Source organism: Amphiura filiformis, unplaced genomic scaffold (assembly GCF_039555335.1).
Source record: "Amphiura filiformis unplaced genomic scaffold, Afil_fr2py scaffold_55, whole genome shotgun sequence".
Lineage (NCBI taxonomy): Eukaryota > Metazoa > Echinodermata > Ophiuroidea > Amphilepidida > Amphiuridae > Amphiura > Amphiura filiformis.
This window is the reverse complement of record NW_027305519.1, coordinates 520340-543192: the sequence shown is the minus strand read 5'-3', so window position 1 is coordinate 543192 and position 22853 is coordinate 520340. Positions and strand designations below refer to the sequence as shown.

General features: G+C 38.6%; 1 protein-coding gene across 1 annotated transcript; it reads right to left on the bottom strand.

Moving 5' to 3' along the window:
- Positions 1–1350: 1350 nt before the first annotated feature.
- On the bottom strand, positions 1351–19150 carry LOC140144461 (uncharacterized). Its single transcript, XM_072166271.1, has 6 exons — positions 19038–19150; positions 13460–13908; positions 11262–11871; positions 9200–9358; positions 5569–5770; positions 1351–4843 (listed from the first exon to the last, which is right to left on the bottom strand). The coding sequence occupies exons 3-6, from the start codon at positions 11547–11549 to the stop codon at positions 2811–2813; spliced, it is 2682 nt and encodes an 893-aa protein (XP_072022372.1). The 5' UTR covers positions 11550–11871; positions 13460–13908; positions 19038–19150; the 3' UTR covers positions 1351–2810.
- Between the last annotated feature and the right edge of the window lie 3703 nt (positions 19151–22853).

Below are 22853 nucleotides of genomic sequence, written 5' to 3'. Positions count from 1 at the left end.
GTGACCTGCTACCATGAAATCAGCATAAAGTCGCAAGGTGTTATTCACTTAAAACGCCCTGACAACAGCGTTGGTGTTCACTCACCTGTTAAAGCCACTGAAGTACATGTCCTTTGCAAATAGGGGACCCGGAACAATGAGCCATTCACGAAGGATAATACTACTGGCTTGTACAGGTGGCGGCAAACAAAGAACATCAACTTAGACCAAATATCTTGAGACTACCAAAATGAGTATTGAGTCATGGCGACTTTACACTTTTTTCGTGGTAGCAGGTCACAAAAAGGGTAAATAATAAGAATCTGGGGTGCTTTTTCATATGAATGCCTTAACCAATTTTGGCTAATGAATTGTCATTTAAAAGCTTCAAAGAAGAAATACTGAACTGAAAATTGAACTGCAAAGTCCCCCCCCCCCCTTTTTGGCAGATGTGCTGCGTCACATAATTATATGAATTCTTAAGAAACTACTACATTTCCGATTGCCACTGTGAAGAAGGGAAAGGCTATGAAGTCTTATACAGGGTGTCCCATAAAAGCGGTTTCTAATGAAAATGTTCATAATTATCTTAAAACATGTTTTCAACCATCATTCAGTATTTACATAATGTGAAAGCCACATGTTCATTTTGTGAACATGCCTTGGAACTTTTAAGGCACTGAACAAATATCACATTTTCTTCCTTATTATGAGGCTCTTATTTGAACACATGATCATTTGAGCCCACTCGGTATGCACAGATATTTGCCCGAGCGTACAATAGAGGTTATCCACTTTACTCATACCGTGACTGCTAACAAAAGGCGCTGGTTCCAGTAGTATTCCTCATTCAAACCAATTCAATGCACGACCTCAGAGTTATCAACATGACTTTGGCAGGCTATATTGAAACAGTCGTGGTTGCACATGCAGGTACTTCTTTTGAAAGTTCCAAACAAGGTATAGCAGTTGCTGATAGGATATGCAGCTTCTTATAGAACATGTCAACACTTCAACACGGATAACCTCTATACAATGAAGTAAAGCATATTAACTATTTGAAAACTAATTGAGCAATTACAGTCTTTGAACATGGCTATCCTTTGGCTAGGTCAAGAGTTGGTCACAATCATGTTATCCACGAAATGTGCACTTGAAAAAAGCTTTGATGATTGATAATTGAATATTTTGATTATAGTTAGAAATTCTTATCAGGCATATCGCTGATATTTTGTCGGTCACATCACATACTGATATGAAAACAGACAAAAGTGTTTCACATACAGAGCTACATGTATACAATGCTGGTTTTAGATTTCGCCTCAAACTTACTTATTGCTATTATCAATTTTCCTCAACGGGTAATTATATGAAGAAGACACTTGAAAGTTTTAATTTTGGTGAATTCTACATGCCAATCTTTCGAGTAACATTGTGTAACATGGTATTTAAGTTATGACTCTGTATGGGAAATAATTTTGTTTAAAACTGGTATTAAATTTAGAGGTCTGTATGTGATGTGACCGGCAATTTGCCTTAAAGTACCTCTGGTGCTAACATCACCAATCATTCTTATAATTCGAGACAATATCATCTTTTCATACTCCGTGTCCTTCTACTAGGCAATGACTCTTCCCTAACCTGCGCTCGAGTCTTTCTTCCCTCAGCCACGGTCTCTGCACCCAACATTTTAACCCCCTTGTCAGAATCTCCTTTTCTTTTATCCATCTTGGTGGATGAAATCAAACTTGCTTTTCTTTTTCTGGACCCTGTAACAACTGGACTTTCACACTCTGTTTTGGATGGATTACTTGTGCTGGGCTCACCGGGCTCTTCTCTGGTGACCATAACTTGCTTGCGTGGTGATTTCCTGACTGTCGCTACAGCAGAACCATTGTCAGATTTTTCACTGTTTTCACTTGTGATTGTAGACACCTGTTCTGTAACAGCTTCTGCAGTAGGATTATGTGATTGTGTGTCTGCTTTGGGGGTTCCACTTGTACTGGGTTCTACGCTGGTAACCAAAACTTGCTTTTGCGACGACTTCCTCACGGTCACAACAGTATAACCACTTGATGTTCTAGAGCTACTTCCACTTGTTTGAACATCAGACTCGTCTGTAATAACTTCAGATTGCTTTTGTGTTAATTTCTTAACTGATATATTTTGAGAATCAATTTTATCCTGTATTGATGTCTCAGCACTGTTTCCGCTAGTTTTTGCATAAACTACTGTAACATCTTGTGCTTGTGGTGATATTCTAAGTGACGGATTTTGAGAATCGACTTTGTTCGTTTTGGAACTGGATTCATCATGTTCCATTCTTACACCTGAAGTTGTTTCCGTATGCGGTTCTGTTACTATCATAACTTTATCACTAGTTACTTTTGGTTTAACACTAAAGCTTGATGAACCACTTTTTACTGAGGGTACAATTGTTGCACTAGCTCTAACAGATATAGTAGGTGCAGATGTTGTAGCAATGACAGTGGGAGTGAGTTTGTTGTTTGTAACAGCATGTGCAACATTTGTAACGACTGTGACTGGTGTCACACCCATGGTTGATGAACCTTTGTTTGTGGATGTCACTGCTGCACTCACTGTAGCAGGTGCAGATATTGTAGCAACGGCAGAGGGAATGAGTTTTGTGTTTGTAACAGCATGTGCAACATTTGTAACGACTGTGACTGGAGTCTTTCCCATGGTTGATGAATCACTATTTTTGGTTGCAGCACTAGCTGTAGCAGAAGCAGATGTTGTAGCAGTGGCAGAGGGAGTATTTTTTGCATTTGTAACAGCAGGTGCAACAGTTGGAACACCTATGACTGGAATCATTCCCATAGTTGCTTGGGGCAAAGGAAATATAAGGGGTTGCTGCTGCACAATTGGGAACAACGTCCGCCTGACACAAGAATAGGGGCACCTTGGGCTTGCTGTAGTGGGTTATATACAGTAACTACCGGAGCTACAAGAGGCACTGCAGGAGTAGCAGGTGCTGGTGCAATTCTTGCTTGGTTACTACTGGGCTGTGATCCGCTTGTCTTTTCCGAAGGTCTCCTTTGAGACGCCAGTGTTTTCTGCTGATTCTTGACGGCTAGTATGATATCAGCCACGTCAGCGTTGAATGCCTTGGCAATCTTTGATAGCGTCGCCGCTTCCGATTTTGTCAGCTGGGCTTGAGATTTGGAGACTTGGGGTTGTTGCTGCAATGATATTGGAGTGACTGCTACTGAAGGCAAGGCTCCACCACTTGCAGATGGCACCAATGTAGAACTTATAATTGCAGAACCTTGAGAAGGAACCGTGTTTCTACCACCTGCTGTTATAGTACTTTGCTGCTTAAATGGTGCAGATATTGTTGCAGAAGTTGCTGATTGATGACTCTGCGCCACTCGCACAGATGGGTTTGGTTTTCGTCTCTGAGATAGAACATGTTGCTGCAATTTTGCTGCAATCACAGATATAGGAACAGTAGGTATGGTTGTTTGTGAAGGTGCCATCTGTGGTTCTGATCCGGATGGTTTGTTGACGGCTATGATAGGGGCTGCAGATGTCCTTGCAACTGTGGTGGGTACTGTTGTTTGTGATGGGGCCTTCCGTGGTTCTGATACGGATGGTTTGATGGTGGATACGGCAGATTTGCTTGCAGCCTTATTAGCTTTCCGGGAAGTTTTTGATTTCTTGATATCTAATGACGACAGAATATCTGTGTTCTTTGCTATGACCGATTGTATGTGGTCGAGGATTGATGTTGAGGGTGTTGTTAATACTGGCTTTGGCTGTTTCAAAATGGATGCTGTATTTGAAGGCTCTACATCCACTTCTGAAATGTCCAAATCAGAATCGTTATCATCAGAATCGGACTCGACTGCATCTGTTGATGATGATGCAGATGTAGCAGTAACCATGGTAACATCCGTGGTCAACAATGCATTACTGGTACTACCTGGGGCAGAATTTGACGAAACTGGTGTGGAACTTGTCGCGACACCTAATGATACATCATGGGATGGGAAACTTGTGGCATCCTCGTCAGCTTTGGTTATTTTTACTGGTATAGGTTGAGTTGCCGATGGTTGCGGAGGATTATTAGATGGAGGAGATAACGTCGGTATGGCAGTTGTTTGCTGAACACTACTAGATGGAGTAGTTGGTACTGCCATTGTCACTGCACTACTGGCTGCAGTAGATGTAGTTGGCATATCAGTCATTTTAGGCTGAGTAGATGCTGTTGGTATACCGGTTGTTTTAGGCCGAGTAGAGGTCATTTTCTTCAGCATCACGTAAGAACGTCGATCTTCGTTCTGTTTCTTTACTACCACTATCGAGTTCAAAACTTCTGTATTGAAATGACTATCCTGTTTTGGTTCTGGGGTAGAGGCGTCTTGGCTGTGTAGTGTAAAGGTCACTGGGTCAGATTTGGAAGTGGAAGTGGAGGTCGCAGATGACGTCGACACGGCGATAGCAGTAGGGTTTTTCACCGGTGTTATTATTGGCACAGTGTCGTTACTACTGCTTGCCTTCATATCAAGATTGGGCTCTTTGTTGGCAGATAGAGACTTCTGCATTGATTCCAGCAAAGATATGGCAGGTGTCTTCCCATCGCCATTTGATGTACTCGCACCATCAGAGTCGAGTACAACCTCGCTACAAACCTTCAACAAGATGCTCTCGCCACTCTTCGAAGATTGAACGACTAAACTTTCTAAGCCGTCGGATTTCGTCTTTTGATTGGATACGTTAGCGACTTCCTCAGATTCTTTCGCGTTTGTCTTGGTGCCCTTTGCTTTTTTCTTGCTTTTGCTTTTCCTTACTGGTTCTTCCTTGGGGAGCTGAACTTGTTCTGGTTTGAGCGGAAACAGACCTGTGTAAAAGAAAAAAAAATCAAATGAGCTATTCCAGTTGACATTCATACACCCCCTAAGGAAGAGATGACCTTAATCTCCCACACAGGGGTGTGAATTTAAATGGAGTCTCACATTCGAGTCGTCGGCTCCAAAATGGGTTATTCCAGTTGAAATCCATACATGTACACCCCCTCCCATGGAGGATGTGACCACTCAGGGGGTGTGAATTTTAAATGGCACACATTCAGAGTTGTCTGCTCGAAATGATTTAATCCAGTTGTAATTCATACAGCCCTTGTAGAAGAGATGACCTTAATCTCCCACATATGGGGTGTGAATTTCAAATGGAATCATATATTAAGGGTCGTCTGCTCATAAATGGGTTATTCAAGTTGAAATCTATACACCCCCATGGAGGATATGACCTTAATATCCCACACAGGTAGTGTGAATTTCAAATGGAGTCGCACATTCAGAGTCGTCTGCTCAAAAATGGATTATTCCAGTTGAAATTCATACACCCCGGCCCCTATGGAAGACATGACTCTTAATCTACCTACACACTACACAGGGGGTAGATTTTTAAATGTTAAATTCATACATGTACACCCACTATGGAAGACATGACCTTAACCTCCCACACAGGGGGCATGTTGAGAAAAATTGCAGCCTTGACTGTTTCTTTCCAACTTTCATTATATGTCCGCTGTTTATGATTTTAAAAAATCTATACATATCTCACCTGCAGATTTGAAAGCCTCCTGTACCCGACACATAGTGAAATGCTCCGAAAACAATGTAAGCAGGGGCACAGGGAAGGCCTCAACCTCAAACGGGTCCTGTACTTTGCCTATCTGACTCATCTTGTAACTACGCATACTGTCTACATACGCATCTCTTAGCTTCAAAAGGATGGACTGGATTGGGTTAGTCCAAAAACGAATCTGTGGTATAGAGAAATGAAAGCACAAGTGGTTATATTTGCATGCAGATATTTTCACAATTTCCAGCATCCTGTAGCTCTTCTCTTATAGTCTGTATATATCTACCTTGAGTCACCGGCACTAGCTTTGAAGTTCAGCGTGTGTTGCGTTGGCTAATAACAAGTATGTACATGCACCAATAACACTAAGTTTACGCAGAACACGCTGAGCTTCAAAGCTAGTGCCGGTGACTTGAGGTAGCTAAATAGACTATAGCTTGAAAAGGATTGACTGGATTCAGTTAGTCCAGAAACGAATCTGTGGTATGGAGAGTTTAAAGAGCAAGAGGTTATTTTTTGCATATCATGTACAGATATTTTCGGGGTCTCCCTGTCAATCGGAAATACCGTCAGAAACATTAAGTTACGAACCCTAACACTAAAAATATGGACTGACGGTGGTTTGGACTGACTGTGTTTCAGACTAACAGGGGTGTACCCATATTTTCACAATTTCCAGCATCCTGTCTATATAAGCTTCTCTTAGCTTCAAAAGGATGGACTGGATTGGGTTAGTCCAAACGAATCTGTGGTATAGAGAAATGAAAGCACAAGTGGTTATATTTGCATGCAGATATTTTCACAATTTAAAGCATCCTGTAGCTACATAGCTCTTCTCTTATAGTCTGTATATATACCTCGAGTCACTGGCACTAGCTTTGGAGTTCAGCGTGTGTTGCGTTGGCTAATAGCGTGGTTTCTTGCGTGTACATATGCGGCATGTTGATCGCGCGTGTAAAAGTATGTACATGCACCAATAACACTAAGCTTACGCAGAACACGCTGAACTTCAAAGCTAGTGCCGGTGACTTGAGGTAGATAAATAGGCGATGTGTGAGGGGAGGTATGTGTGGCTATCAGTGTGCCCTGTTGATGGGACCATGAGCATAATTTGTAATAGTCTCCTCCACCCTTAATTGAGTCCACTCGCGCTGGCCACACAAACCATCTGCCTGTGATAACATGACAAGCCTTTTTTGACTAGCTGAAATGTTCATCAAAACTTTCAATACACCCCCGCCTGGTAATCTGTTACTTAATATTTATGTGTCGTGACCATATGGAGTGATTTATATTTGGCTCAAAATAAGCTAAGGTGTCATAAAAGTGTAACACACAATTATTTTTCCAGCTCTTTTCTTTTGGTCTCCAACCAGGTTTAAATTATAGTATGCACATATATCGTTCATAATACACTAAAAGAAAGATAAGTTATAGACCATTTACTTCACAAATTTAATTTTCTAGCCCTTAAATGCGTTATATTTGACAGACACAATTTTGATGATTTTCTGCAATCAAATAAAAATTTATAAAGTATTACATAAGGTATTTTGTGGTTATTTAGGTGTAGGACCTACAGCAACTGATTGTGGAAAAAAATGTGTCCAAATATTACAATAAGGAGGATAAATTGTTATAAATAAAATATGTGTGTCTGTCAAGCCATAACATACATAAGATGTCTGTCAAATGTAACATACAGAATAATAATTTGGCAAAAACAGTAGTTCAAGATGGGAAATTGAATAAAGATCACATGCAGTTTATAAATCACATGTTTTAAAACACTTTTATAAACTCTAAACTATCATCATAATGTGAACATCAAGTGATTTTTAATTTTTTTAAACAAATTGCGTATGTTATTTTTGACAGACATGTATACAAATCTTGCGTATGTTACTTGCGTACAAATGTTTGACAGACAACACTTAACAATGGATTGTGTCATCAAAAAAGCTTCTCCTCACAAAGTGATAGTGCCACAAAGCTAGGTGGAGCTAAATGCTATGTCATGTAGCATAATTAGCTGTATCACCCTAGTTTAGCAGGAATTACAGCACCGTCTTGCGTATGTTACTATTTGACAGACATTTCAAGAAAAATTTTAAAATTCTTATATGTTCAAAAAAGATGGCAGCCACTTACAAATTGATTATAATATGGAGAAATGAAGTTATTTACAATAGATTTACCCGTTAGTTTATGCTTCAAGTCTTTGTTTATAAAAAACTGAGGGACTTCAAAATCAATCAAAAGTTTGACAGACAATAGTAACATACGCAAGTCAAACTTTTAAATCCTTTTTTTTGATCTGTTAACTTATAATTCATAATGCCTCTTTCTGTTTTTTTTTTTGGTTTACTGCACCATTTTGGGAAACAGGTCACATGAATTTCTATAAGGATCCATAAAAAAAATTAAAAGCTGTTGAAAAAAGGCGTCTCTTGGCATGTTACAAATAAAAGTGTAAAAATAGGCATTTTTACAGCTATTTTTATTTTTTTTATTATTTAGAGTGAAAGGATTTTACTTAAATTGTGTATGCTATGTCTTTACTACCTAAACTTGCCACTAAACTAGCAAATATTCCATTTCTATAATTATTATTAAAAAAAAAGATGTCAAAATATATGGCTATAATATGACACCTTAGCATATTTTGAGCCATTTATGGAAACTGCACAGCATAGCATGGAAAGATGCATGCTGGGCTCCACCAAAAGGGACAGGAAAACAGTGGCATGGATCAGGAGCCAAACAGAAGTTACAGACATAAATCCACACTATAGTGGCATTTGGGCTGGCCATCTCACAATCAACAGATGCCTGGACAAAGAATGTCACAAAATGGAAGCCTTGGCTGGGCTCAAGACACCAAGGCAGACAGGAAGTCAGATGGAGGGATGATACATTAAGTTGTAAAGGGATCAGGTGGATGGCAAAAGCAAAGGGCGGGAATCTTTGGTGCCAACTTGGGGAGGCTTTCGCCCCGCATTGGGCTGAATACGGCTGATGATGATGATAATGATAATGATGATGCTGATGATGATGCTGATGATGATATTTGTATCATCATAGCATAGGGCCCTATGCTATTTTTAATATCAATCTCAAGTTCCTGGATCCAACTTTTTATGTCACATCCTAAAGCCAATCAGAAAAGGGCTATTCCAGTTGAAATCCATACAACCCCTAAGACATTCCACACAGAGAGTGTGAATCCCTGTGTGGAAAATTATCTACATGCATGTCTTCCATAAGGGGTATATGGATTTCAACTGGAATAGCCCACTGGGGTTACATGTTAAAATCAGCAGATGATTTGTGTGGAGTGAAAACAGAATCAAACCTGCGGCAGATGTGGGTAGAGTCAGACTAAGGCCTATAACTTATCTGTGGATAGACTGGCACTGTACTGGGGCATAGCCGGGGGAAAACTACCCCCTCCCCGCACCCGAAATTTTCAGGGACAAAATGGGGACAACAAAGAGTAAAGACTTAAAATATGGCTTTGCCCCCTCTCACAGAAATCCTAGTTACGCTCCTGTAAATGTAAACATTCTTTTCAAACTGGCGGAGGATGAGACAGGGACCTTTAACATACCTGTGGACAAACTGGTACTAGATGTACATGTTCTTTTTCAGCCATCTGAAGTAACTCCGGACTAAACCAGTCATGATGACCATGTAGTACAAGAGCCACCGGGTCTTCTGCTGTACGCGGTAGCAGGTAGTGTAAGAAAACACTGCGGAACCATTCAGCCTGCAACATAAAAACAATGCATTTGTGACACGATTAGGCGCAGTATAACATCGCAGTATAAAGTTAATCTCAAAGAGTGTTTGATGTAAGACATGTTTTATGTATTAATCTCAAAGAGCGTTGGATGTAAGACATGTATATGGTCATGTTTTTTAAACTGGGACCCTAAAAAAGGTGGTGCTGTCACATTTTGCTAAATCATTTTGTCTTCTTATTCCTATATTTTTGCTAAAATTCATCATGAACAAATGGTTTTGGTCTTATTTTGAAGATAAATTATTAATCTAATGAATTAATAACAAATATAATTAAACAAATGTATTAATTAATTACAACAGCTTAATTAAGTTAATTAGTCAGGGGTGGTGCGGAAGTGGAGGAGCCGGAGCGGAGGAGCTCTGTGTAATTCCAATGGGAAGTTGGTGTTCATTAATAAAATTTATGCACTTTGTTGCCTAGTAGAAGTGAAAATGTATTTGCATAATGTTAATCTTATTTTTTAACTTTCTATAACTATAATTGCCTAGTTAATCTTAATAAACTTAGTAATTACGGATTTAATAAGCTTTTAATTAATGCAGTGGAATGTGGGTCATGCAATAGAATGGGCTTTAAATTTTGCATGCATATATGAAATAAATTTCAATATTGTTTTATATTTGAAATATAAAATAAATCTTCTCAAAGGAGATTATTACAGTCAAAGGATTTAATCTGATGACATATTGATCTCTGGTTATTGTTAAAAGTTTATTGATGTAGGCTATTTGTGCATGTATATGCCTACATGTACATGTACCTTTGTTACTAATTATTCACTGTATATTGATTTTTGGAACACCCTATATAGGAATTGGATATTTAAATTTGATATTATAGCAATTCTTTAAACTATATTGAATATATTTTCCAAATTTAATGGCACTTAGTGAAATTTTACATAAATTAACAAATTTAAAATACAACGTTTTTCACACCCTGTATAACACAATGGGCTTAACAAATATAGTGCAAACTATATATTTAATGAAAGGACTTACTGTGTACATTGCAAATATCAAGTTCATTTTCCAATTTAATATACTATGTAGAAATATTGAAGTGGTAAAGAAATTTAAATTTTTCGGTATTTTTCAATGGAATCACCCTGTATATTTTTTTTTTCTTTCTTTATATCCACTCAAACTTTACAGATTTGCAATCATGACAATATATGCTTTCATGTATACTTTTACTAGTTTGGGTGAAAAGTTTTTGAAATATAATCAGAAATACAAAAAAGGAGTTCATTTTTGACAAATTGCAAGATGTGACACAATTGGGTCCCACCTCAAAAAACATGACCATATGTAGCATTATCAGCTTGCACACTACTTGATTTTTGTTTCATTTGCACACTTCACCATGTTCACTGTATTAAGTCTGTGGCATAAAATTGCTATGTAACATTTCAAAAATTGTGTAGCAAAGTGCCCCCCCGGTCAATAAATCAAAAATCCAATCCACTATCTTGGTTTGAGCCATAAGGCAATGAAAAAAAGCCTATAACAGGCGCTAGGAGGATCGACTTTTCAAGTACCAGTGTTGGTCGGTCGGTCGGTCTGAAATAATAAAAAAAAAAAATTCTGAAGGCTCCTGAGATTTTTCATAAAAAATGTCATAAAAAAATTTCAGTCAAACTCAATAAATTTTGGCCCCAAAATGACTGATTTTATATGATTTTAGCAAAAAGAAAAATGCAAAATCTTGTCAGTCAATATCTTGGTCAGTCTTTTTTTTGGCCCCTTCCATTTTTTTTTCACTTTGAAACTCCCACCCCAAAAAAAAATTTCTGGTGCTGCCTGCCACTGGCAGTGGAAATTACCAAATTCAAAATTACTGGAAATTTTGCAACCATAATTACCACAATGGGTGCCGTAAGCTTCTTCTTATCCGAGACCACAAATCCAGCCTCCGGCAATCCCAGGAAATCTGGGATTCCATCCCCTTCCTCATTTGAATAAACCACGCACGGCGGAAGAATGTGAAACCCCACAGCATTGGCCGCCACAAGCATCTCCACATCGATGTTTTTTGTTTCATCCGCTTCCCAACGCTCTACTCTTAATGAAATCCCTTCGCAGGCATATATCCTCGACGGCTTAAGGTGGAAGTTATGCGTGTCATATAATTCTGCGAGTCTATCAAACATCTTTTTAGCAAGTTGCTGTTTGGTTATCGCTCGGACGGCCGGCGGCGACAGATATTACCATCCAACTCGGGATGTCGTCGTGCAAATAATTTCGCCCAACCGTGCACATCTTTAACTGGATTCCCACGATCCGTAGTATATTGCATAGCAAGCGGGACTAAGCTCATATAAGTCACCAGAAAACCGATCTTATCCAAAGCGAGGGCGTACTCCACGACAGCCTCCTCCTCGTTATAGGTGAGTTTGGCTTTGTTTCTATTCTTCTTGTTCATCAGGGCACGTATGGGTTTATCTGTCCTCATCACTTCATAGAGGAGTTTACCTGCAATGTAAAATGTATAATTTGTGTGTATTCCTAATACATTTGGGTGTATTTCTATACATTTGGGTGTTTTCCTAATTCATTTGGGTATATTCCTAATACATTTGGGTGTATTTCTAATACATTTGGGTGTATTCCTAATACATTTGGGTGTATTCCTAATACAATTGGGTGTATTCCTAATACACTTGGGTGTATTTCTATACATTTGGGTGTATTCCTAATTCATTTGGGTATATTCCTAATACATTTGGGTGTATTTCTAATACAATCGGGTGTATTCCTAATACATTTGGGTGTGTTCCTAATACATTTGGGTGTATTTCTAATTCATTTGGGTATATTCCTAATACATTTGGGTGTATTTCTATACATTTGGGTATATTCCTATACATTTGGGTGTATACATGTATATGGGTGTATTCCTAATACATTTGGGTGTATTCTTAATACAATTGGGTGTATTCCTAATACATTTGTGACCCGTTCTGACAAAACCAGGAACAAGTCTTCCACATTTTTGACATTTTATGATTTGAATAAAAATGTAAGCACTGGACAATAAGCCTTAAAATGATACCAAAATTATATACATAACATCAATACTTTTTTAGTTAATGATACCTAATCAGGGAATAAATAAAGATTGGGAAGTGTCTGCCATCGCGTAGGCCTGGAACACTACCGCGATTTCTACCGGATGCATCGCGCCCGTGCTCCGCGTTCAAGAAATAAAATTACCCGTGAAAATCATGGCTTGCTGCAACCAAGGTTAGACCTTTTCAAGCCTGCAACAGCGTATTTTTTCAAATGTTGAATAGCTAATACTTTTAATAATATTTTTAGCGCATCCATTAACTTAATTTATTTATTTAAAAATACATCAAATAGCCCAACAATCCCACTCTCCAGACCAATATTTATACAAGAAAAATACTGTTTCAATCACAAAAATTAACCTTAATTTTGCGCATGTAAGACTTGGCAATAGTCTATTCAGATATCATTGTCAAGCTCGAGGTGATTGACCCTTGATGATTGACAGTCGGGAACGTGTATTGTTACGCGTAGTCATGGTGCTGGGAGCTGCTGGGCGCGTTCCGGGGTGCCAGCACCCCCTTTTCCCAAGATGGCGGCGCCCATGCTGGTACCAAATTTGTGATTCCCAGCAACTTCTGTATAGCGTGCAAATTTGGCCAAATTTGGAGAATCGGCGAATCACTGTCAACCCCTTGCCTTGATATATTTGCCAAGTTGCTATTCTGAGTATTAGGCTAATTAGATTCCTGCCTTAATACACGGGATTGGATACAGGTATTCAATTGTTATTTATTGATAAGCCTAATTGTTTTTTAAAATAAGTACTTTCAAGGATTTGAAAGTCCACATAGTCCCACAGTCAAATACCATGAAATTAAGAATTCCAAAATTTGATTTTTATTATGGGAATGTCATCTTTAAAGGCCTATAACTTCCCCAAAAAACATGCCTGGCGATTTGTTTCAGGTTTTGTTGGAGCTGGTCAAATTTGGGTGTATTCCTGATACATTGGGTGTATTCCTAATACATTTGGGTGTATAATAATTACCTGGGATATTGTAGACATTGTGTGCTGCGTTAATTGTGTACATGCCCGATTTCACCGCTTCCACAGCCAACGCTAAATTTTCTTCCGAGTACGGCTTATGACCTGATCTTCTCTTTCTTTTAGTCTTCCCACCTCCATCACCAATTTCATCAGGGGCGTTTTGTTCATTCAGCTTGGCAAGATAATGAGGGGCATTTTTACCCCAGTAAATTTCAAGCTCACCGCTGTCTTTTAATTCTTTCACACGAGCTTCAAGTCTAGTGAAAGGAACTTTACAAAGTCTGGAAGCTCTTGCCACGTAGACGCCATCGCGCACCATTTGAAGCGCTCTCTGGATGTCTTCTTCTGGCACATAGAGCTGGTTCTTTCGTACAGTGCCTCGGACAGTGAGTTCTGGTACGGGCTCTGTTGGTACTCGAGGCATTTTGGTGTACTATATAGCTTAATCACTGAGAAAAAAAGAAGAAAATACTGTATTAGTGGGATGCTGAGTTAACTTTTCAGGATTTTATCAATTCAAACAGTTTTGTGCCACTGAGGCTTTTTGGTGGAGGGGAATAAATGAATGTTCAATGAATGAGGCCTATTAGTCTAATAGGCGCGGCCTATGAATATATTTTTACAAATTAGCAGTGGCGTAACCAGCGGGGGGCAGGGGGGGGCTGGAGCCCCCCATTTTGAACTCCTTGCCCCCCCCCCCCCAAATGAAAAAGTTAAAAGTAGGCCTACTTCTGAGAGTTATTAATTAACCTCATATCTGGTCATTTTAACCTTAAAAAACACAAATTTTTGAGCGCTTCACGCGCATTTATTCCACTTTTTTACCATATGTCACCAGTTTAGCTTCAATATGCCAAAAATTTTAGATGCGCTTGCAGCGCATTTGTACCATACACTTCTTTTGTAAGCCAAAAGGTGCTGGATTCCTGCCCCCTCATTTATTATGTTTGCCCCCGCTTGCCCCCCCAAATGAAAATGTCTAGTTACGCCACTGCAAATTAGATTAACAAAATATTGGTTGTTGGTTTTGTTATTGTTGTTGTAGTTATTGTTGTAGGCCTATATATTGCATAATATAAATAGGCCTACTAATAGGCCTATTATAGCCTATAGAAGCATTGATTTATTTCATGACAGATATCATCCAGGATACTTTTAAAAAAATTGAACATTTAGAAAATCCAAAGGAAAATTGACGAAAACGGCTGCCCATATTAAACCCCCCATCAGCCCATAATTATGGTCCTATCAGGTCGCCCCTCCCTATCCCTGCAACATCTAGGATTACTCACGAGCAGCGGTTTGTCCGTGGCCCTAGTTCAGATTGATACACTATTGTACGCGTGAGTTCATTCTTTTCTGCATGGCTGTTTCCATTATTAACTTACACCCCTCTGGAATCAAGCCTTGAAAATCAATTGTATTTAACCTTAAGTCCGCCTTAGGACATTGTGGATACTGCAATTGGACTTTTGGTTTGGCTAAAGCCAAGGACAAACGTGAGAACACTCCTGAGCCTCCTACTAATGCCAACCAAGTAGAGGGCAGGAAATCGTCTACTTATATCACCCTACCCTACATAGAGGGGTTGTCACGGAAGCTCCAGCGTATTTTTAAATCCTACGGTGTTGCAACCAGCTTCAGACCGCATAATACGCTGAGGAAACTTTTAGTCTCACCCAAGGATCCCACGCCAACAGAGAAGAAATCGGGTGTAGTCTACGAGATTCCCTGCGGCGAATGTACCAGTTCGATATGTCGGCCAGACCGGTGAGACAACTGGGAGATAGACTGAAGGAGCACAAGTCAACCGCCCCAACCGCATGAAACCCTCTGCTGTCGAGAGCATAAAACAGACTCTCGCCACAATATTGACTCGGAATCCACAAAGGTGTTAGCCAAGGATGATAGAGAGTACCCCCGTTTAGTGCGGGAAGCCATCCAGATCAAGAAAAAATCGCCAGAACTAAATCGCGATCAAGGACTGGAATTGCCAACCTTATACATGTACAACGCCCTCATTCGACCAAAAGTCGCCAATGGTCAACAAATGGGCAAGTCCATCACAACATCTTCTGATGAAGATGTGTGTCACACATCGAAAATTCAAGGTTAGTGAATTTTTGTGCTGAAAGTCAGTTTAAACTTTTGGAAATTGTTTATTACCAGCACGTATGAACTTACATTCGAGTATAAAGATAATCATAGGTGGAACCTCCACAAGAAATTTGGGCCTTAAGCTTTTTTTTGTTTGACAGTGGCACCGTTTTTTGTAATTTCATGAAGCCCTCCATTGAAATGTACACGGTATGAAAGTGCATTGACCCCTGTACATTTCAATGACAGCGTTCCATGAAATGTTCAAATGGGTGTTAACCCTAACACTGGACCCTACTTTTTGGGATCGGAAGTCAAAGAACTTAAAAGAAGATCCGAAAAAGTCAAGGAGAAGAAGAATTTTTGACTTGGCACCCCCGGGATTCGAACCTTTGACCCCTCGCTAGCTCTAGTATAGAGCCTCTGCCAATGCCCAATAGCACAAGTAATTATGAGGTCTGACTATACCATGTACAAGCAATCTGAGTTCTGACTGGGGCGCTACGCGCCTCGATGTCGGCACTACGCGCCTTTTTGCACTTGAGCCCTAAGGAATCTGGCACATCATGGTTGTATAACCCAGTAGGCCTACTAATGACAAAACGGTTTTCAATTTTGGCTTTCTTTTCGAGATCAAGGGCTTTAATTTGATATATAAAATGATGTGGTTTGATGGCAAATTTGAATTCACCTTTCATACACAAGATCATGCATGCATGTTTGTTGCCAATTGTTGGTTGGCATTGCCTTTTTCAAGTTTTTGGATGATATTTCAAGTTCAAGTACAGAGACTAAATGTAGACCATGTATCAACAGTCAAAGTCCCTGTGTATTGTATAGTGCGATTTCTCCCATATTCATCATGAGGGCCGATTGTTCGATCGTGCCGTGTCTAACAATCACGCCAGCCATGCCAGCGCTGCGCATGTCCGTGCCCTTTGGCTTTGCTTTGCGTATTATTATATTACATACGCGATAGAGCTTTGCGTGCTTTCGCGATAGACCGTGAAAATACGCGGAAATTGCGTAGCAGTCTCGCCTGTCGCATTTCATGGAACAATCGGCCCTAATTATTGGATGATGCGGAGACTTTGACTGGTGGTACGCTCTCTGTTGCTGTAGTAGTACTAGTAGTATAGGTAATGCCAGGCAAACACATTTGCTAGTCAGCCAAATTCGCCGATAATGTCAATTGATGCATTTTTACATAGAAATTTAAAACTTGTGCCCGAAGAAAGAAACCTACATAAATATGTTTTCTATACTTCACTTGACCCAAATATATGATTTTTTATGGTGATAAGGGATTTTGATAGTAAAAAAGCTGCTATCATAATGAGACTAAGATCTAGAAACACCTAGTACAAGGAACTTATCGATGTCCTCATTCACAAACTGATACTATCTGTCCATCGTATAAGACTGTTACCGTCGACAATGTGGTGAAGGAATATTACACAGTCAAGAATAGGCTCCATCATTTTTTATTATGATCCTCCCAGTCTCCCGAAACATCAAAAGCGTTGCACTTATACTTACTTAAGACTGTCCTTTTTCACATAACGCAGACAAAGTAGGGCCAACTTGCCTAGAAATGGTCAAATTTTGGCAAGAAATATCTCTAATGTAATCCTATGTAAGTCCCATATCACATCGTTATCGGCGATCAAGGTTTTTTTTTTCTGAAGTTTGGTTGGTACCCACCAGCGTCATGCATGTGACGTGACACAGCTAAAATAATCGACCGGGAATCGGGGATCGTTAAAACGTCAACAAATTTCAAAACACAGAAAGCAGTAAACTTAATGGCGAGCGGTCCGAATTTTGAGCCATACAAGTTTACGTGGTGAACTAAGAAACACCCCCGAAAAGCCGTTTTGGGGAATTTTGCTAGCTGAATCTTTTTGACATTGTTTGATGACAAGCGGCTAGGGGACGCAGGGGTAACCTTGTCAATCAAATACTTCATCTATTGTGTTCAATACTTAATCCGATAAGTGATCGATGTAGGCCTATATCGATAAAAGTAGGATCAAGATCATGGAATTAAGCTACGGCGGCGCACTTTAATACTTTGCGAGGTGATTCAGCCAGGTACCTGGATTCAGCACTCAACAACAAGTTGTCATGACTTAATTTTTTCTTTATGATTACGATTTAAGAAAAAACAATAATAAAACTATAAACAAAATAATGATAATATTATAAGAATACAAGGTGTATAAGATTTTTTTTTATTAAAGAAATTAAAACATTTTTTTTTATCATTATCATAGTTATAGGTCTAAATATGAATTCGTATAATGTTATACATTATAAATATCCGCACGAACAGCATGCCTATAGCTTGTCATAAAATAGCTTAAAATGTAGGCCTAACTTGAATACAAATACCAATTCAATTTAGCAGAAAAATGTTATATCAAAATGCGTTTGTGTTTTTTTATTTGGTTAAAACTAAGCACTTTAATCATTCTCAAATTGTTAATACAAATAGGAATGCGTGTTTTGAGTATAGGCCTAATACATACGGTATTTATTAGTAGGCCTATTATAGTTTTGCAATAATATTTTTGTTATTATTTATTGTGTTATTCAATTTAGAATTATGTTCAATTATCCCAGTTTTCCATACAAAAACGTTTTAAAATGTTTTCATGACCTTTATTTAGCCCGACATTTAATGTTATCAAAACGCAAAACCCAAAAATGTTTTGTGTTTGCCGGGATGGCCTTTCAGACCTTCACATTAAAATGTAGAGTTACTTGGTAGCTTTATATTATAAATGGTCAATGATAAAACATAAAAGTTATTATCATTATTTATAACATTGTGATGATTTTTCATTATTATTATAAATTTTTATTTCATTTCAAATTGTAATATTTTATAATTATTTAACTTTTATTCCCATGTTCCATGCAGATTTATGCGCACATGTTAAACTTGGTCAATTTCGCAGAGTGGTCCTCTGGGGTCTGGGGATAATTGCCTATCGATTGGATTGATCATGGATATAAACGTATTGGTGATGTCATAAGCTTAACTTTGGTGGACAATAGAATAACCATTGATTGACAAGGTTACCGCTTACCCCTGCGTCCCCTAGCCGCTTGTGTTTGATGAAAGTCAATCTATGACATGATGTAACTTTGCAACGGAAAGTGCTATGAAAAAAAAGGTTTTCAGTTTTGGCTTTGTTTACTCAAGGGCTTTAATTTGATATATAAAATGATGCAGTTTGATGGCAAATTTGAATTCACCTAGCATACCTATAAAGTAGTAGTACTCTGCTCTGTCATGTCTGTGGTAAGCTTAGCCTTATAAAACATTGTAAAACATGAAAACGTGCACATAAATGTACATACGTACGAACAATAACTTGAACTTCGCTCTGGTGTGAAGCTAAATTCGACTTTGATTTATTTGCATGTCCATGATATTATAGCTTATTATTTCTTCCACGATGTCACAACTTACCAAACATACAAACTTGCTGCAGATCGTAAATATTCACGGTACAAATAAACTGCAAAAACTGGAATCTTGGAATTGAGCTACCACAGAATCAGTTTCTGTCTCGCTGTGACGCCTCGCCATATGTAAATTGGCAATGCACATGCGCGGAAACTGACGCTCATGAACTCGGCCCCTGCAATGTCGTCCCCCAAAAAAACACTCCCCTCAAATGGCGTCAGCTGACAAAAGGCGATAAAGGTAGCGCTGACATTAAATTGTTGACCATCGATCGAGCCCCATTCAAATACGTGTAGCCGATTTTTATACTGTTAGTAGGCCTAAATTACTAGACTTCTCCGTAGTCCACTTGCCCACAGGGGCGTAACTAGGGTTGGTAGGCCTAGCGCCCGGGGCAAACAAAAATTGGCGCCTCTACCCCACCCGAAAATATCTTAGACGCGGGCAGTGGCGTAGCTAGGAGCTAAGGATATATAATGCCCCCCCCATTCTTGAAATAATTGCGCGAGTAAGGCCTTACACTAATTAATTTTGGTTAGGTTACTATAAGCATGGTAGGTAGGGGCCTGTGTTGATTTTGTGCTGAAATGCGCGCGAAGCGCGGGACAATTTTGACTTTCATCGCTTGGAGGGGCGCAGAATCGATGCTGAATTGGTCAATTTGGCGCCCCCCTAAGTTTGTCACACATCAGCACACATGTATTGACTGCACTGATTTGTGGGAAGTGCTTTGACTTGAAAGATTAGGCTCTTCACCAACCTTCAAAAGAATTCATTACTGTACTGTTGTATGCATGGCTAGTTGTCAATAGTGTGACTTGTAAATGAGGCTTTTGTGTGGGTCAAATACTTGAGGTCAATTCTGGGCACCATTTTGAAATCAATGTGCTTTTTATATGACTGGAGACATTTAGACTTGCTTGCCAGTCCTATATACGCCGTACCTATGTATATTAAGGACTGGCTTATGCCATTTTGGATGTCAATGGGAAATACACACTTAACGATTTGCGCCAGTTAGAAACTTGAAAAAAAATCTTAAAATACGATCAGCTACTGCAAACAACTACACACCCTGGGGATGAGAGTAGGAGGACCAGAGGTGGTGCAGCGGCTGTATCGGCGCATTACTGATGAAATCTTCCGCACGGAAGATGAAACGTCTAAAACGTGAGTAAATCTTTGGACTTGAACAACATAATCTGATATTTAATTTAATTATATCAGTCCTGATGAACTTATTCAAATAGAACAGCCTTAAATTGATATCGATATTAATATTGACGTCACAGATTCGATTTGTCACGTGATCGTCAAACCTGTAGGAGAAGGTGTCAGTTCTTCAGGAACTGACACAAAAACTGTGTCCTTGATTCTGTCCAAATTTAAGGTTGCTTCTAAAAAAGTGATTGAAAAAAAAACCCGACCCAAGATTTCCAATCAAGTTTTTTGGGTCGGTCGGTTGAGGGCAACGAAACGTTTTGTTTTTTAGCCTCACACCTCTTATAACAATACGTACTCGAACTCGCACAACAATGAGATAACATTATTATGCTAAGAGAATTATTCATATATATAAGAACCCTACAGACTTTTGAGTGGATGTACATGTAGAACATTCGATGTAACATATCGACGTTATTTAACAATCGATTCTCATTCTATTTCCAGTAATATTTAAGGTGGTATTGGAGGCATTATGGAAGTGCTCTAAGCATGTTTTAAAAATATTAATTGAGTAGAGCAAAACACACTTATAATGTGCCCAAGTTTTGTTTGGAGCAAATCGGACATACGGTTTTCAAAATACATCAATTTATATTCTCTTAGTAGCTTATTATTTTTATCAATAATCAATAAAGTTAATGAGCTCAAATGACTGGAGAAGCTCATAAACATATAATACATTAGAACATATTAGAAACACTTTGGCCAAGTTTCAGGGCAAAAGTATGGAAAATAAAAGTACTCTGAACATTATTGCATTGATTTTTAGCAAAATATTGGCAAAAATTACATATTTATTAGCCTTTCCAGTCAGCCCATTTAGCTCATTAACTAAACTCCTTAAAAAGGTTTGGAAACTTTCCAAAACGGCTATTTATCGGATATATTTGAAATTTATTTCCATATTGTGTCATATCAATAAAAACATTGTTCTATTGTGTCAAAAATGACACCAAATTTGTGACCATAACTCACTCCATAGTTGAGTAACTATCTTTGAAAGACAAGGAGGTCTCAAACAAAATGTGCCAAGCATTGTCTGCGTCATTTGTATCAGCAAATAAGTAACTTTCTCATTATAGGAATGTTTCGAAGTGCTCCAGCCTGATGTACCGGTCTTCTGCAGCCGTTGTATTTCTTGGGCGGCCACTGTCTTTGACATCTCCAGTCTGACGAAACATCGCTTTTAGCTTGGAGATCATATTGCGGGAAACTCCAAAAGTTGCCGCAACACGATTTTGAGGTATGCAAGCCTCAAGCTGACCAATATCTCGAGCCTTATCCAGATATGATTATCGAACCATGATTGATTAGAACTTTCTTGCAAACTACCACTATGAAGAATCCACCTGTAGTAGAACTATTAATCCCATCCTAGCATTTTTCATTCAAATGACATACTGCAAACAACTTTTCATTCATTCTTTTATTGATGCAATTAAAGGAAGGTGACCTGATATATTTGGAAGTTCTTTAAAACTTACGTATAACATAAAATGTCATCCCTTTCAAGCACTCATGCAAAAAGAACATGTAAAAATTAATGTTTTTTGTAAATGTGACTAATTCCTATGAATGGAATTACGGACATTTATACAGCGTGATATTGGTAGTCTACAGTGTTTTTATTAATGATAATCATCATGATCATGTAATATATTTATTTCAAGTGAAAGGCCCTATTTTCTCATAAACATATTGAAATTAGAAGTTCCAACTCAGTGTATTTCCGTCCCAGAATGATTTGTACCGGGAAAGATGGAATTTTTTAGGTATGAACGGCATTTCTATTGGTCATATTGTTTTTCATTTTAAGTTCTACATATATTAAGCTTCCTCGGATTTTTTAGATTTTAAAAATTGGACGCTTCTAGTAGAAGTTAGAGAGGATTGCGTAAAAATGGTGAATTCCAAGTTTTTACAAAGCAAATTTTGAAATCTGTAAAATTACTAACCGTTCAGCACAAAGTTATTTGGAAAATGTTATGCAGTATAGTTGTTGTGCCATGTTCTTACTTCTACTAAATAATCGATATCTATCGTTGATTTATGATGTCACGAAGCAATCCTTGTATGGAATAAAGGATTTGCTATGCTTGAGTGACCTTAAACTATTCTTTCTTTGGCGGCAGTTTTGAAGCCAACTATTGCGGTGTGTGAGTTTCATCATTTGAAATGCCGGCAGAGATGGATTTTTCATAAAAGTTTAGAGATGGTTCGTCCTTAGTGTCACAGCATACTTTTATGTACACAGTATATTGGCAAACCCACAGCTACGTGACGAAGAAGATTACAATTTACTGCGGAGGATCCTTGAGGAAGTTATATCCTCTGTAATAGTGTCATTTTTGGGTAAAAATTGGGGTAAAAATCACATAAAAAGTATGTTTTTCAACCTTAATATCTGATGTCATATTGAAATGTTTCACTTATTCCCATATCAAGAATTATTTAGCATTGTAATGTAAGCTCTACATCTGTGCCAAATTTGGTGTATTTCCTATAAGAATGTACGATTTCTCCAATATATTGCACAGTGCGACTGGACGATGGTGATAAAGGATCCATGTGTTATGATGCCTTTGCACTGCG

Bases quoted from the DNA above. Each gene is read 5' to 3' on its own strand.
- LOC140144461 (XM_072166271.1), bottom strand. From the start codon at position 11,549: ATGTTTGATAGACTCGCAGAATTATATGACACGCATAACTTCCACCTT. The intron at 9,359-11,261 runs GTAATTATGGTT...TTTATGTTGCAG, and splicing joins AGCTTACGGCACCCATTGTG to GCTGAATGGTTCCGCAGTGT. The intron at 5,771-9,199 runs GTATGTTAAAGG...TCTATACCACAG, and splicing joins TAGTACCAGTTTGTCCACAG to ATTCGTTTTTGGACTAACCC.